This window comes from Lepus europaeus, chromosome X (genome assembly GCF_033115175.1).
Source record: "Lepus europaeus isolate LE1 chromosome X, mLepTim1.pri, whole genome shotgun sequence".
Taxonomy (NCBI): domain Eukaryota; kingdom Metazoa; phylum Chordata; class Mammalia; order Lagomorpha; family Leporidae; genus Lepus; species Lepus europaeus.
The window spans coordinates 25941395-25958646 of NC_084850.1; the positions used below are offsets into that span (position 1 = coordinate 25941395).

Genomic DNA, 17252 nt, shown 5'->3' on the forward strand with positions numbered 1-17252 from the left:
GGGACAAGGTTAAATCAGTGCACCTTTGGCATAGTTGACTCTAAGCATGAGCCATAAGCCAGACTGCAAAGGCTAGAACCTGGCTCTGCCACTTTCTAAGGGCAAAGTATTTCTCATCTGAGAAACAAGAACAGCACTTACTTCACAGGAGTGGTTATAAGGACGTCGACAGTCTTGTACACACAACACACTAGAACCCAGCACATAATAAAAGTCATGTAAGTCTTAGCTGTTATTATCTGAGTTGTCTCATTCTCCAGCTATCAAAAAGGGGGGAAGGGCCAGTGCTGTGGCATAGCGGGTAAAGCCAGCAACTGCAGTGCCGGCATCCCATACGGGTGCCAGTTGGAGCCCAGGCTGCTCCTCTTCTGATCAAGCTCTCTGCTATGGTCTGGGAAAGCAGTGGAAGATGGCCCAAGTCCTTGGGCCCCTGCACCCGCATGGGAGATGCGGAAAAAGCTCCTGGCTCCTGGCTTCAGATTGGCACAGCTCCGGCCATTGCAGCCATTTGGGGAGTGAATCAGTGGATGGAATGGGCCCCTGCACCCACATGGGAGATGCAGAAAAAGCTCCTGGCTCCTGGCTTCAGATAGGCACAGCTCCAGCCATTGCAGCCATTTGGGAGTGAACCAGTGGATGGAAGACCTCTCTCTCTCTCTCTCTCTCTCTCTCTCTCTCTCTCTCTCTGTAATTCTGCCTTTCGAACAAATAAATAAATCCTTAAAAAAAAAACTAAACAATGAGACACCACTTCACACCTATTATAAGGGCCAAAATCCAAAGCACTGACAACACTACAAGGTGGAGAGAATGTGGAGGAAAAGGAACTCTCATTCATTGCTGCTGAGAATGCAAAAAGGTACAGCCACTTTGGAAGACGGTTGAGCAGTTCCTCACAGAACTAAGCATACTCTTATCATACCATTCAGTGGTCATACTCCTTGGTATACATCTAAATGAGCTGAAAACTTATGTCAACACAAAAACCTGAACACAAATGTTTATGGCATATTTATTCATAATTGCAAAAACTTGGAAGCAACCAAGATGTTTTTCAGTATGTGACTGGGTAAATAAATTGTGGTTATAGTCAGACAATGGAATATCATTCAACACTAAAAAGAAATGAGCTATAAAGGCATGAAGGAACCTTAAATCCATAGTATTAAGTGGACGAATCCAATCTGAACAACCACTATGCAATTCCAATTATATGACACTCTGGAAAGGTCAAAATCACAGAGAAACTGAAAGGCTCAGTGGTTGCCAGGGTTTAGAGAGGAGGGGGGAATGAACAGGAGGAATACAGAGGATATTTAGGGCATTGAAACTATTTGGCACGATTCTATAATGATAGATACATGTCACTTTACATCAGTAAACCTGTATAATGCCTTATTATATAGGAACATCTACCCTTCTTTGATTCAGCTCAAATGTCAGCCCACTTCATATTTGGCAACTACTCTAGGTAAGGCTACTCATCCTCTGTGCTCCCATAGCACTTTGTTCCTCTCTCACAGAGTACTTAGAACCCACACTGCAGTTATTTAGTTACAGATCTGCTCTCCTGCTATGATGTACACTTGGAAACAGAGACTACCTCATGCTGGTTTTTATATTCCCAGGTTCGAAGATATAATAGACACATAATAAATGCTTGCTCAACAAAGGAATCAACTGATAAACATGAACTATTCATTCCACAAATATTTGAGGGCCTATAAGGTACAGGCACTATTCTAAGTAATAGAAAGTTGTCAGAACATGTTGCCCGTAATATGATTAGGACTCTGAACACAGGATTTTTTAAAGCATTTTATCTGTAGAAACTTCCAAATGAGTCACTTGTTTATTTCTTCATACTTAGGAAAGAACTGCTTGCCTGATGTCTAGAAGTGAGTGACATTATAACAATGTATGGCAGAGGGAAGGCAAAATTTTCTTAATCTTCTCATAAATATATGCTTTAAAGAGACCAATCTTACTTTCATAGTCCCCTTCTCTTTTTCATTTTCTGTAGAATGTAACTTAAAGAACTGGCAAAGGAGAAAATGGTAAATGAAGACAAAGTCAAAATGATGCCAATAAATACTTTAATGAGAACTGAGGTCCACAACATACATGGCAATAACTGCCCTGGCCTATGCCTTCTGCTCTAGCCCAAGTTTGGGGCTCACCAACTCCATTTAACCCACATTTGGAAAGAAGGCAATTTTGAATGTCACCCATCAGTATCCATCTTCACAGAAGATACCAATCTGGGGCCAGAATTTCAATGTTAACAATTCCTCTGTGGGAGAAGTTAACATGGTAACACAAACACAGACACAACTTTGGACCATCCTATTGTTCTTGTATCAGGAGGTCCTTGGGAGACCAATGGTTCAGTAAACTCTTACAGTTTTGTCAAAATACATTAGAACACAGAGAAAGAAAACAGTAGAAAGGCTGGAAGGGCTGGGCTCACATGGGTCTCAGTCCTCAGATTTGAAGCCTCTTGAGCTGCTCGTATGTAATAAAAAACTGAAGAGTAAGTCATGGAAGATCACCGGGCTGATACCAAGAGCTAAACCCAGTTCTACAATTGAACACTGCATTTCTCTTAAATGAAGGTACTTAGCCTGTGCTAGTCTAACTTGCACTTACATTACAGTCCTTTTAAACACACTTGTCAAATCAAGAAGCATGCACTGAGTGCCTACTATGCGTCCATTATTACTGTAGGCATTTGGCAATATAAACAGATTAAAACTTGAATACAGCCCTCAAGGGCAGACAGGGCACTCACAAAAATCCCTAAGAACATCAATGACAATGTATAATTCAGTGCTAGAGTAACTGTTACATATATTAGCTGATCAAAGCAACTCCAAAGAGGGAGAGAGACATGATCTCCCTCAGCCTACAGACCCCAGAAAATTACTTTTGGACCCTACAATACTTACACTACACCTAGCATTCCATACATGGCTCTAGGCACAGCTAAAGGAGGGAGATTAACTCAAGAGGAAAGAGCCCTATTTAACTGTGGATTCTTTCACTCTATGAATATTTTCTGTCTGGTTATTACTTCCCAGCTATTTGGGTCCTTTAGTTAGGGGCAGGAAAGCCACATCATTTCAGCATAGCATTCCTGTGGGCATCTCTCATCAGGGTTTCTAAAAACGTCATCACCCCTTCCAGATTGGGTGTGTTTGTTGTTTTTGTTTTAAAAAGGAAAGTTTGGCCCATGCTATCCTATTCCTCTCTAGTTTGTATTAGTCTTCAACTGAAAGCTGTTCTTCTACTTAGTTCCACCCTCAATGCTCACCACTGCAATGCCTGGATTTCTCACTTGACTAAAACACCATAATAATCAAAATTTCCTTCCCACAGCCTAGAATTACCTGGGAGCTTTAAGGATTTCCTTTCAATCTCATGTTACTAAAAGGATACAATGATGTTCCAGGGTCCAAGTCGAAGCCAGTTTGGCCAAAATCCTTTATAGAGTGCAAAAAACCCTTCATGTTTCCACATCTGAGGGAAAGATATAACCAAAAACAGAGTGAATTCCCCTTTCTCTTTATATTTGACAATCCTTTACCTCTCACCCCAGCAACTTATGGCTCCATGAATGGCCCTTTTTTAAAAAAAAAAAAGATTCATATGTAATTTAAATCCACCTACCCACTTACTCAACAAATATTTAGTGAGCACCTACAATATGTAAGGCACTCTTCTGGGAATATAACAGTAAACAAAACAGAGGAAGTGCCTGTGAAAGCAAGCCTCCAAGATAGCCCTCCATGAACCCTCTGACCTGTTACTCATGCCTTTCTGTAGCCCCCATTCCACGATGTTTCAGGATTCGTCTGTATCATCAATAGAGTTTGGTAATAGTTAACATGTATCATCTCCATTGCTAGGTTATAAAAGGTACTTTACATATAATAAGGCATCTGCCTTATTCTTTCTTGTATGTCATAAAGACAGGTATATGTGGTAAGGATCTGAGGCCTCTGGAAAAGTCATGGGAGTGATCTTTGAAGCAAATACCCTAGCCCCAGTCAAGCCTTTAGGGGACTGCATCCCTAGCTGACATATGAACTACAACCTCATGACAGATCCTAAGCTTGATTCACCCAGCTGAGCTGCTTCTCAAATTCCCAACCCAGAGAAGCTGCAAAATAATGTGTGTTGTTTCAAGGCATTGAATTTTGGGGTACTCTGTAACACAGCAATAGCTAAATCTAGCCTCTGCCCTCATGGAGGGCATATTCTAGTGGAGCTGACAAATAAACACACAAATTGATATGTGTTGCATACAGAAATGATAAGCACTCAAGAGAAAACCAAAGCAGGGTAAGGGAATAGGGAGTTGGGCAAGTCACTAGCCTTCCCTGGGTCTCTTTCATTATCGTAAATTGTGTATAACACTGTGGCCTACTTCATGTGAATGCTTGGCGATTACATGAGGAACAATGCAAACTGCTCTGAGTTGTGCTTTCCTGTTTTATACACATCAGTTGAGTGGTTATGATAATTAAATGACAAATTATGCATAGCAAAGGTCATAAGCTGGTGGCATGTGCAATTCAGCCAGCAGAAACTGTTCTTATTAACACCCAAATATCTATTAAGTAACTACAATGTGTGAATCATTGTGTTAGACATCTTTTTCCATTTCCTATAGTGAAGTGAAATCTACTACTATTCTTACTGAATGGATATGTTTGGACAAGGCAATAATATGAGAAGCCAGGTTTGTAAACATCCCTCTTCCCATCTTGTAGTCTAACAACAGCAGAGATAATAAGGGCATTACTTATGGAAGCACTGAGGTAATACGCTTATCCCCCCACAATGGATCTTCAGCAAGTGCTAAAGAACTCAGACCAAAACTGATGCTGGAAAACTATGAAAATCACCCAAAGTCCAGGTGCAGATGACCTAGAATCATAGGCAGTTAAATAACAGGGTACCTCAGAGACACAATCTGCTCCCATCATCTCTTACCTGCACTACCACAATAGACTAACCAGTCTAAAATCCACACCTACAAGCCAGAACAACTTTTTAAAATTCCACACATGGTTGTGTCACTCTCCTGCTTAACAATCTCAAATAGCTTCCTAATGGATTTCATTATAATTGCAAATTCTCTGAGATGATCTACAGGATCCCATCTGATTTAGCTCCTGCCTCTCTCCAGTTTGCTTTCCTGCTTTCTCCTTCACCACACTCAGCCACACTAGCCTTCTTTCTAACCTTTGCACACACCTCGCACATTCACTTTACTCCCCACTCAGGCCTTTTGTAACCTGCTCCCTTTCTGTGAAATGCTTTTCTCTCAGTTCTTCTCGTGGCCACCTGCTTCTCATTATTCGGATCTCAGCTCCAAGTTCCTCACAGGCTTTCCCGTACTACCCTAGCTGAAGCAGTTATGCACCACCAAGTCACTATTTCAATATGCTATTATTTTGTTCATGGCATGGGTTCTACCTAAAATTATACTGATTATTATGTGTGTGTTTATTGTCTGTCTCCCTCAGCTAGAATGTTATCTCCAAGGCAGCAAGGAGGTGGGCCAGCCTTATGGTTCAGTGGGTTAAGCCACCTGTGGTGCTGGCATCCCATGAGAGCCAGTTGGAGTACCAGCTGCTCCACTTCCAATCCAGTTCCCTACTAATGTGCCTGGGAAAGCAGTGGAAGATGGTCCAAGTACTTAGGCCCCTGCTACCCAGGTAGGAGATTCAGATGGAGTTCTGGGCTCTTAGATTTGGCCTTGCCCAGCCCTGGCCACTTGGGGGAGTGAACCAGCAGATGGAAGATTAGTCTCTCTGTGTCTAATTCTGCCTTTCAAATAAATAAATAAATCTTTAAAACAGAAGAGCAGGGACTGTTTGTCTTGTTCACCATTGTATCCCCACCAACTGTCTAGTACAAATAATAATAATTTAACATTTTCCAATAAATAGAATTGCATAAACAAAACAAACCATTAACGACCCATCAGAATCCTTATAATTACTAGGTTTTTCAAAAGATGTATTTATTTATTTGAAAGACAGAGTTACAGGGCCAGTGATGTGGCATTATGGGTAAAGCTACTGCCTGGGATGCCAGCATCCCATACAGACGCCAGTTCAAGTCCCAGATACTCCACTTCCAATCCAGCTCTCTGCTAATGTGCCTGACAAAGCAGCAGAGGACAGCCCAAGTGCTTGGGCTCCTGCACCCATGTGGGAGACTCGGAAGAAACTCCTGGCTTTGGCCTGGCCCAGCCCCGACCATTGTGGCCATTTGGGGAGTGAACCAGTGGATGTGTCTCCCTCTCTCTAGCTCTGCCTTTTCAAATAAATAAAAATAAATCTTAAAAGAAACGCAGAGTTAGAGAGAGAGTGGGAGAGAGAGAGATCTTCCATCTTCTGGTCTATTCCCCAAATGCCCACAACAGCTAGGACTGGGTCAGACTAAATCCAGGAACCAGGAACTCCATCTGGGTATTCCACGTGGATGGCAGGGACCCAAGTACTTGTGCCATCTTTTGTTGCTTTCCCAGGTGCATTAGCAGGGAGCTGAATTGGAAGTGGAGCAGCTAGGACTCCAACCAGTAGTTATATGGGATGCCAGCATTCACTGTGCCACAAAGCCAGCCCCAATTTCTAAAATTCTAAATTTCTAAAATAGTTACCAACTTCTCCAGAATATTAGAACTGGGGAGGCACTTTTTGGTTTGAATCAGTTGTCTGAAAACACCTATAGATGACCATATAGATAACAGGTTACTTAATAAAGTTCTATAGATTCTTCGATTCAATAAATACTTTGCTTCAGGTAAGATGCACACAAATATGCCTTCATGGAACTTAGACTGTATTGGGGGCAGACAGACATTAAAAGCAATTATGATAAAAATGTACCAAATGTGAATCAAATGTGATACAGCCATACAATGGAATATTATTCAGCAACAAAAATGAACAAAGTACTGGTACATGTTAAAAGATGGATGAATTTTGAAAACACTATGCTAAATTTTAAAATGTAGTTGAAAAGGTCACATAATAGATGACTTCCCTTATATGAAATATCTATAATAGACAAATCTACTGAAATATAAAGATTAATGACTGCTTAGGGATAAAGAAATGAGGGATAGTGGTAATAGCAAAGGGTACAGGGATTCTTTTGAGGTCATAAAAATATTCAAAAATTGAATGTGGTGTTGGCTACACATACGTCATTGTTAAACACCAAAACACTAAATTTACCAAAAGCCATTTTAGAATGGTGAATTTTATGATATGTGAATAAGCTCTCAATAAAGATTTTTTAAGAATATAATAAATGTTATCATAGAGAAAGTACAAGAAACCATGCACACATAATCTAGTTTCCAATGGTTTAGAGAAGGCCTTTGTGGAAAAGTAATGAGATTGGAAGAATGAGTAGGAGCTAGCCAAATGAAAGCTGTATTCAGGGTGGTGTATGATGGGGGAGGGGGACATAGCAAAGAATATGACACAAGTGGGGCCAGGGCTGTGGCGTAGCGGGTAAAGCCATCGCCTGCAGTGCCGGCATCCCATATGGATACCAGTTCGAGTCCTGGCTGCTCCACTTCTGATCCAGCTCTCTGCTATGGCCTGGGAAGGCAGTGGAAGATGGCCCACGTCTTTGGGCCCCTGCACCCACGTGGGAGACCTGGAGAAAGCTCCTGGCTCCTGGCTTTGGATCGGCATAGCTCTGGCTGTTGCAGGCATCTGGGGAGTGAACCAGTGGATAGAAGACATCTCTCTCTCTCTCTCTCTCTCTGCCTCTGCCTCTCTCTGTAACTCTGTCTTTCAAATAAATAAAATAAATCTTTTTTTAAAAAAAAATAATATGGCACAGGTGAAAACTTGGGGAAAAAACAAAGTCTAGCACTGTTCAGTGCACCTGGAATGTAGCATAACAGTAGTAAAAATAAGGCTGCAGGATCCAAAAGGATCATACAGAGCCTTGGCTCAATGAGGAGCTACTAAAATATTTCAGATGGGAATGACAGGATGAGACTTGCAGCTGTTCTTGTCTATGGCAGAGAGGAAAGTGTGACTCCTCCATTCACCAAAGTGTTTTGGGACTCTTAAAGATGAAATACAAAAAAAAAGCGTGATACTAAATATATATTGACAACACAGATAGAATAAAGTCCGTGTAAAGAGACAACAGCTAATAAGTGAATGAGTGAGCAAATACAAATACTTAAAAGTTATGACAAGGGGCCAGCGTCGTGGCACAGCCAGTTAAGCTGCTGCTACACTGCACAGGCATCCCATATTAGAGCTCCAATTCAAGTCCAGCTGTTCTGCTTCTCATCTAGCTCCCTGCTAATGTGCTTGGGAAAGCAACAGAGCATGGGCTACGTACTTGAGGCCTTGCAACCCACGTGGGAGACCCAGGTGGAGTTCCAGGCTCCTGGCTTCAGCCTGGCCCAGCCCTGGCCATTGCAGCCATTTGAGGAGTAAACCGATTTGGGGAGTAAACTGTTGGATGGAAGATCTGTGTGGGTGTCTGTCTCTCCCCCTCTGTGTGTTGAACTCTGCCTTTCAAATAAAAATAAATAAATCTTTAAAAAAGATTCATTTATTAATTTGAAAGGCAGAGTTACACAGAGAGAGAAGGAGAGGCAGAGAGAGAGGTCTTCCATCTGCTGGTTCACTCCCCAATTGGCCACAACGGCCAGAGCTGCACTGATCCAAAGCCAGGAGCCAGGAGCTTCTTCCAGGTCTCCCACATGGGTACAGGGGTCCAAGGACTTGAGCCATCTTCTACTGCTTTCCCAGGCCATAACAGAGAGCTGTATCTGAAGTGGAAAAGCCAGGACTCGAACCGGCACCCATATGGGATACTAGCACTGCAGGCGGTGGCTTTACCCACTACGCCACAGCACTGGCCCCTGAATCTTTTTTCAAAAGTTATAACCAACATAAGAATGCTTCCATAGATACAATACAGCATAGGGGCTATAAGCACAAACTTCGGAACCAGTCAGCCCCGACATAAATCCCAGAACTGGCACTTATTAGTTGTGTAATCTTGAGTGAGTTACTTAGTTACTCTGCACCTGGGTTTCCTCCTTTGTTAAATGGGAAAGATAATACCTGCCTCTTCAAGGTTGTTGTGAGAGTCAAAGGATATAGTCTATGTCTAGTGCCTGGCACATAATAAATGCCATTCCTATATTATTGTACCTTCTAGCTCCTCCTAGCCATTCTTGAAAGAGTGCTTTATACTCGACAACTTCACTTCCTAAGGGTTTATCTCCTTCTGTTAGATTCTAAGTGCCATGAAGGCAGGGATGTTTTTGTTGACCAACGTATCCCCACCAACTTAGAATAGTGCCTACAATGTAAAATATGAACTTTTTATTGAATTAATGAATGATTAAACATATCCATCAATGTACAGCAATCTGGCTTTTACAAAAGGCAATGGACCAAACCTCCTTCAGAAAATATTAATCCAACAGACACTTTGCAGTCCTTATCATACTGGATATTGCTACTGCATGTGACATTAAATAACCACTCATTCTTTCCTGGAATTCATTATTCCTGAGGTTTCCATGACACCACTCTCTCCTATGTTTCCATATTTCTTAGAACTGCTATCTTTTGGGATCTTTCTTGGCTTCCTTACCTTCCAAGCCCTTAAAAAATGGTATCCCCCCAGTGTTCTTTCCTTGGCCCACTGTTCTTCCTTCTACACCAGTGACTGTCAAATGGAGGACTGAGCATGTCAGAAAGACCAACGGGGGCTTTTGCCAAACTATACTCCCCAGGGTCCAAGAATCACTGCTTCAGTGAATCGCCATTACTGGAGAGAGGTATGCATGACTCCAGTGTGCTGGGAGTGCAGTGGAGGATAGCCCAAGTCCTTGGGCCCTGCACCCGCATGGGAGACCAGGAGAAGCACCTGGCTCCTGGCTTCGGATCAACGAGATGTGCCAGCCGCAGCGGCCATTAGAGGGTGAACCAACAGCAAAAAGGAAGACCTTTCTCTCTGTTTCTCTCTCTCACTATCCACTCTGCCTGTCAAAAAAAAAAAATTGATGCCTGGGTCCTACTCCCCAGGTTGTTTTTTTAAAAAATTTATCTATTTGAGACGCAGAATTACAGAGAGACAGAGAGAAAGGTCTACCATCCTCTGGTTCACTCCCTAAATGGCCACAATGGCCAGAGCTGGGCCGATCCAAAGCCAGCAGCCAGGAGCTTTTTCTGGGTCTCTTATTCAGGTGCAAGGGTCCAAACATTGGGCCATCTTCCACTGCCTTCCCAGGCCATAGCAGAGGGCTGGATTGAAAGTGGAGCAGCTGGGACTTGAACCAGTGCCCATATGGGATGCCAGGTCCACAGGCAGAGGCTTAACCTACTACGCCACAGTGCCGGCCCCACTATCCAGATTTTGGGCTAATTGGCCAAGCTGAAAATTCCCCAAATGATTCCAGGGTGCATCCGAGATTGAGAACCATTGTTTTAGATCAGTCACCACAAAGTTAGCCTATTTAAAATGCAAATATGAACTGATTAAAAGCTTTCCATAGCTCCCCATCAAGTTAAAAAAGGTCCAATCACTTCTGTTTAACATTCTATATCCTCCAGAACCCAATTACACTGGGTTTTGGATTTGGTGACCAGATAGTGACATTCATTGACAGAGATATCACAGAAGGATAAGCATTATGGGGGACACATCATAATTTGATGTGCATAAGGAACATCCAGTGGATATGTTTGGCTATATTTGAGGAGGTCACCACAATGTAGAAGTTAAGAAAGTTGGTTTGAAGCCAACTGGTCTGAGTTTAAATCTCACCTCTCCTACTTACTAGCTGTAAAGCCTTGGGCAGATTGCTAACTCTCTCAGTGCTTCAATATCTACTTCATTACAGGATAATGGTGGAGATTAAATGAATGAATACATACATGTAAGGCTCATTAGGACAGTTCCTGACACACAGTAAAGCACTCAACAGATGTGAGTTATTATTGTTCAAAATGCCACAGTCTACAGTGAGCCTATCTCAAACTTCCAAGCTAGGCTAAAATTTCCTCCCATTAGAATTCTGAGTTCATCACTTATTGCATTATGTTGATTATCAGTTTGCACACCTACAGTACTTTTGTAATAGCTACAATTTCTCTGTTACTACTCAAATGGTACCTGATATATAATAAATAACTACTAAATGAAGTGGAAAGTAACAGAGAAACCATATTGCAGCATCATATTTTAAACCCAAATTTGTCCCTGCAGTAGTGATAATATCATCAGTATTTACATAATACATTTATAGAATTCACCTTTCTGTAAGCCTAACAATGGAAAGTTTCAAAGTCAGTTGTGAACAACAGCAAAACCCTGAACTAAAATCAAGCACCAGGCTTTTGGTGTTGTTGTTTAAAGTACCAGATTTTCTATTACAGGGTCTCTGACTTGTCTGAAGTGGACAAATATGGACTATGTTAAGTCTTTTCTACTGATAATTCTACATGGTGCTATTAATAAATGTATCCTATATTCTCAAGCACTCAAACTGGAATGAGTACATTAAGGATCACTGTGTATCAGTAATTTCCAAGGAGATAGCTTCTCTATCTGAGATTGACTGAAAAGCTACTAAAAATACACATAATGATTCTTTCACCTTGAGAATGAGATGTAGCAACTAAGGATTGAAAGGCCTGAGATATGAAAGAAAACTAAACATGAAACTGAAATCCAGTGTGCATACCTTCAAAATACCGTCCAAAGTACCCTTATAGAGGTCCACGTGTCCCACAATTGCCCTCTGGTTCATCATGCGAGTTCGTACCACATCAACTGGATTGGAGGCCAGAGCCCCAGCCAAGCCACACGTGAAGCTGGAACTAAAGATGAAAACTTTTAAAACACATTGTCCCCACTTACACCTCCAGCCCTCTTACACACAAATTAGGCTCAACATAAACATACAATAATTCAGATCCATTAGATAAAACCCAGTACTTGCCCTTTCATTGCACTTCAAAGAGAAAGGAAATCTTTCTAGAGAGATATCATTCAAAGCTTATTCCTTCAGTTTTCAATCTGAAACCTGGCCTCTTTTTTAAGGAGACAGTTCATAAGCTTAACAAGATCCTTAAGCAGGAGGTGTTATGCACCATCTATTAGTTACATATTTTTTTTGAAACCACAGCATCACATGCCAAATGTGGGCGAGTAGCAAAATACCATAAAGGTTACAAGATAAAGAAGTACAAAATGGGATTACCAACAGTCTTCAGCCAAAAACTGTGGTTTAATTTCAGAGACTCCATCAAATTTCACCCTATTTTTCTGATTCTGATTGAAAAAAGTTTGTTTTCTGATACAAAATTAATCAAAGCAAATAACAGACGTGCTTATTAAATACAAAGGCTAAGTATGAATGAATGCAAATCCTGCATTAGGCATTGCTCCCAAGTACCCAAGTGCCCATAGTATCTGAGATCTCTACAACATATAAAGAGTGCAGAAGGCTTGAAATCCTGGTAATAGGAGAGACAAAGGTATTTAGGTTATACATACCAGTTATCAATTCCACCTGAGGACTTCAGCAAACGAGGCTTTTTGCACTCAAAATCTTAGAAATATAGAATGAGCACACACTATCCTACTTACATAAAATGAGTTAAAATTGTATCTCCCATCATTCCTGACAATATCAAGTGTTTCTTGGTAATATCATAGACTGGCAGCTCTACTCCCACAACGATGGCCGCACGCTGAGCAGTTGGCACCACACCCTACAAAACATAAGTGACATCAGACACCAGGAAATACAAAAGGGGTGACATAAGTCTTAAAGCAAACAACATAGGTCAGGAGTTAAAAAGTGTCAGAAAAATCCAAGTCTGAAGTACAGAGGTCACTCTTTAAAATCACTGACTAAACTGGACCACTTATTTATAAATTCCCAATTCATTGCTGTATCAGAAATAGTGATTGATTTGACACTCAAAGTACCGAAAAAAGAAAGAAATAGAAATAGATAAATTGGACTTAATCACAATTAAAAACTTCTTTTATTCAGAAGGCATCATCAAGAAAGAGAAATCCCCACAATGGGAGAAAAATATTTGCAAATCATATCTGAGAGAGGAGCTGTACCTAGAATATAGAAGAAACTCTCACAATAATAAAAAGATGAACAAAAAAATCTGAAGACACTTCCCCCAAAGAACATACACAAATAGCCAATAAGCACATGAAAAGATGCTCAGGATCATTAAGGGGACACACATCCAAATCATAATGACATACTATTTCACCCTACTAGGATGGCTATAATAATTTTTTTAACTAACAGCAAGTATTGGTGAGGGTCTAGAGAAATTAGAATCTTCATTCCCTGCTGGTAGAAATGTAAAATGGGCCAGCGCCGTGGCGCAGTAGGTTAATCCTCCGCCTGTGGTGCCAGCATCCCATATGGGAGCCGGTTATAGTCCCGGTTGCTCCTCTTCCAAACCAGCTCTCTGCTGTGGCCTGGGAAAGCAGTAGAAGATGACCCAAGCGCTTGAGCCCCTGCACCCACATGGGAGACCTGGAAGAAGCTCCTGGCTCCTGGCTTCGGATCGGCGCAGCTCTGACCATTGCAGCCATTTGGGGAGTGAACAAACAGAAGGAAGACCTTTCTCTGTCTCTTCCTCTTACTGTCTGTAACTCTACCTCTCACATAAATAAATTAAATCTTAAAAAAAAAAGAAATGTAAAATGGGACAGTCACTGTGGAAAGTGATTTGGCATCTCCTCAAAAGGTTAGAATAGGAGCCGGTGTGGTGGTACCATGGCTTAAGCTGTTGCTTGCAATATCAAATCCCATATCAGAATCCCAGCTTGAGTCCTGGCTGTGCCACTTCTGATCCAGCTCCCTGCTAATGTACCTAATCAGTGGAAGCTAGCCCAAGTGCCCGGGCCCCCGCAATCCATGTGGGAAACCTGGATGGAGTTCTGAGTTCCTGGCTTCAGCCTAGACTAGCCCTAGCTGCTGCGACCACTTGGGGAGTGAACCCACAGATGAAGGATATCTCTCAATGTGCCACTCTGCCTTTCAAATAAATAAATCCTTCTTAAAAAGCTAAACTAGAATTATCCCATGACCAAACAATTTCACCCCTAGGTATATACCCAAGAGCACTGAAAATATTTGTTAATGCAAACATGTATAGCAATGTTTACATCATCATTATTCACAAAAGTTCAAAATAACCCAGATGCACATTAGCTGATGCAAGGATAAACAAAAGGTGGTATATCCATACAATGCCAATTATTACTCAGCCACAAAAAGAAATAAAGTACCGATTCATGCTGCAGCATAGATGAGCCCTGAAAATACCCTGCTAAATGGAAGTCACAAGAGACTACATATTTTATGATTCCATGTGGATGAAATATCTAGACTAGGCAAATAGATAGAGACAGAGAGTCATAGTTTCCTAGGGCCGGAAGGGTTGGGGAAAATGGGAAGTGAACGCTAAAGCAGAGGGGGTTTTCATTCTGATGATGAAAACGTTCTAAACTTAGTGCTGATGATTGCAGCAATCTGTGAATGCACTAGAAATAAACTGTACACTTTAAAGAGGGTGAATTTCGTGCCATGTGAATTATCCCAGGAAAGCTGTAATTAAACAAATGAATTAAATCATAAAGCAAAAATCAGCAGGGGGAAGAGAACTTCCGAGTTTATATGCACAGCACGTTAGGATATGCAGGACAGCCACTAGCGTGACAACAGAGATATGGAGCAGGTAGGGGAAGACCGGGGAAAAGCTCCTAGCATTAAAAATTCCATTTCTGAAGAAAATTAACAATACAAGAAAATGCTTATGGTATATTCAAGAAGGCAAGAGATTATACATGTAGTATGACTCTAACATGCATAGCAGACTTTTAGAAAGGATTAGAAGGAAACACAATAAAATATTTTATGAGATTAGGATAATAGACAAGTTAATCTTCATTTGTATACCCTTCTGTATTTTTTCACATTTCACAATGAATTTTCACTTTGGTAACTGTGTTTAATGTAATTTATAATTGAAAGTAACAATATACCCTGCTTAAATATATATAATTTTTGTCAATCACAAATAAAGCTGGGGGATGAAGAAATACATTTTTAATAGAAAATAACATACCACAGGGACAATTCTTTCTGGGGTAACACTTATTAAGTGTTAAATCATCTCTAAGTTCCAAAACTCAATCTATCAAGTAGAAGTGATGGAGCTGTGCCAAGATCCTTGCTTCTGCTGATCTGATGGGCTAGCCAAACAGTGCCTTCCCCCTGCTTCATTCTGATAAAGAAGATGACCTTCACACAAGACTAGTTTGGTGAACAGAAAGGCCCCAAACTGGAGCCCATGAGCTGAATTCAGGTCACAGACATGTTCCGTGTGGCCCACACAATGCTTCTGAGAGACTGGATTAAATGTCTACATGTAAAAAAATCAGGGGGTCGGCACTATAGTGTAGTAGGCTAAGCCTCTGACTGTAGCACCGGCATCCCAATATGGCTGCCAGTTCGAGTCCCGCCTGTTCCTCTTCTGATCCACCTCTCTGCTATGGCCTGGGAAAGCAGTAGAAAATAGTCCAAGTGGTTGGGACCCTGCACCCATGTAGGAGACCTGGGAGAAACTCCTGGCTCCTGGCTTTGGATAGGCCCAGCTCCAACTGTTGCGGCCATTTGGTTAGTGATCCAGCAGATGGAAGACCTTCCTCTCAGTCTCTCTTTCTCTCTCTCTCTCTCTGCCTCCCCTTCTCTCTCTGTGTAATTCTGAATTCCAAATAAATAAATAAATCTTTAAAAAAAGGTACACTTTTAAAAAAAAGATGGTAAATTTTATATTACATATAGTATTACGCAGTTAAAAATAAAAAAAGAAAATGGAGCCAGCATTGTGGAGTAGCAGGTTAAAGCTGCCACTTGGGATAACGGCATCCCATATGGGTACAGGTTCAATGTGCCAGGGGATTCCAACACAATCCCATCAAGATGGCATGTACCAATGCCATCGCACTAGTCCAAGTGATCAATTTCAGCTCACAATTGATAGCTCTGATAGGTCTAAGAGTCAAAGAGATCACACAAACAAGACAAGTATCTGCTAATACTAACTGATAGAATCAAAAAGGGAGAGAAAGATCCAACATGGGAAGTGGGATACACAGCAGACTCATAGGATGGCAGATGTCCTAAACAACACTCTGGCCTCAGAATCAGCCCTCAAGGCATTCAGATCTGGCTGAAGAGCCCATGAGAGTATAGCAGGCATGGAAAGCCAAGATATCATGGAAAAAAAAAAAGACCTAAATGAATGATCTCTGTGAGTGAGATTCCAGTGGAAAGAACGGGGCCATCAAAGAAGGAGGTACCCTTCTCCGAAGGGAGGAGAGAACTTCCACTTTGACTATGACCCTATCGGAATAAGATCAAAGTCAGCGAACTCTAAAGGCTTCCATAGCCCTGGCAACTCATGACTAGAGCCTAGGGAGATTACTGACGCCATGAACAGGAGTGTCAAATTGTTAAGTCAGCAACAGGAGTCACTGTGTACTTACACCCCATGTGGGATCTGTCCCTAATGTGTCGTCTAAAGCCAAGTGATGCTATGACTGGTACTGAAACAGTATTTTTATACTTTGCGTTTCTGTGTGGACGCAGACTGATGAGGTCTTTGCTAATTATATACTGAAGTGATCTTCTGTATATAAAGAGAATTGGAAATGAAAAAAAAACAACCTGGTGTTAAAATGGAAATGGCATAGAAAATTAATTAATTTGAAAAAAAAAATTATGTAGGATCTCTGTCTTTAATGTGCTGTACATTGCTATTTAATGCTATAATTAGTAATCCAATGGTAGTTTTTTCACTTTATGTTGCTATATGGGCAAAATGTTGAAATCTTTACCTAATATATACTAAACTGATCTTCTGTATACAAAGAGAATTGAAAATGAATCTTTACATGAATGGAAGGGGAAAGGGAGCGGGAAAGGGGAGGGTTGCGGGCGGGAGGGAAGTTATGGGAGGGGGGAAGCCATTGTAACCCATAAGCTATACTTTGGAAATTTATATTCATTAAATAAAAGTTTAATAAAATAATAATAAAAAAAAAATAAAGTCGCTGTGGTCCCCTAACAAAAACTCCAATTTTATTTATTGCTCTGTTTGTGTCTCTTGGCATTAGTTTGTGAAAAAGTT

The 17252-nt window shown here is 41.2% G+C and overlaps 1 protein-coding gene across 3 annotated transcripts in view; it reads right to left on the reverse strand.

The window, feature by feature from the left end:
- Window positions 1-2061: 2061 nt before the first annotated feature.
- SLC25A14 (solute carrier family 25 member 14) overlaps window positions 2062-17252 on the reverse strand; it is a 43558-nt gene continuing 28367 nt past the window's right edge. For all 3 annotated transcript variants that reach the window (XM_062183165.1, XM_062183164.1, XM_062183163.1), the window contains exons 8-11: window positions 12667-12791; window positions 11759-11894; window positions 3439-3519; window positions 2062-2526 (exon numbers count right to left, since the gene is read on the reverse strand). In XM_062183165.1, coding sequence (XP_062039149.1) covers window positions 2485-2526; window positions 3439-3519; window positions 11759-11894; window positions 12667-12791 — 384 coding nt within the window. In that variant the 3' untranslated portion in view covers window positions 2062-2484. The remainder of the gene's footprint in view (window positions 2527-3438; window positions 3520-11758; window positions 11895-12666; window positions 12792-17252) is intronic.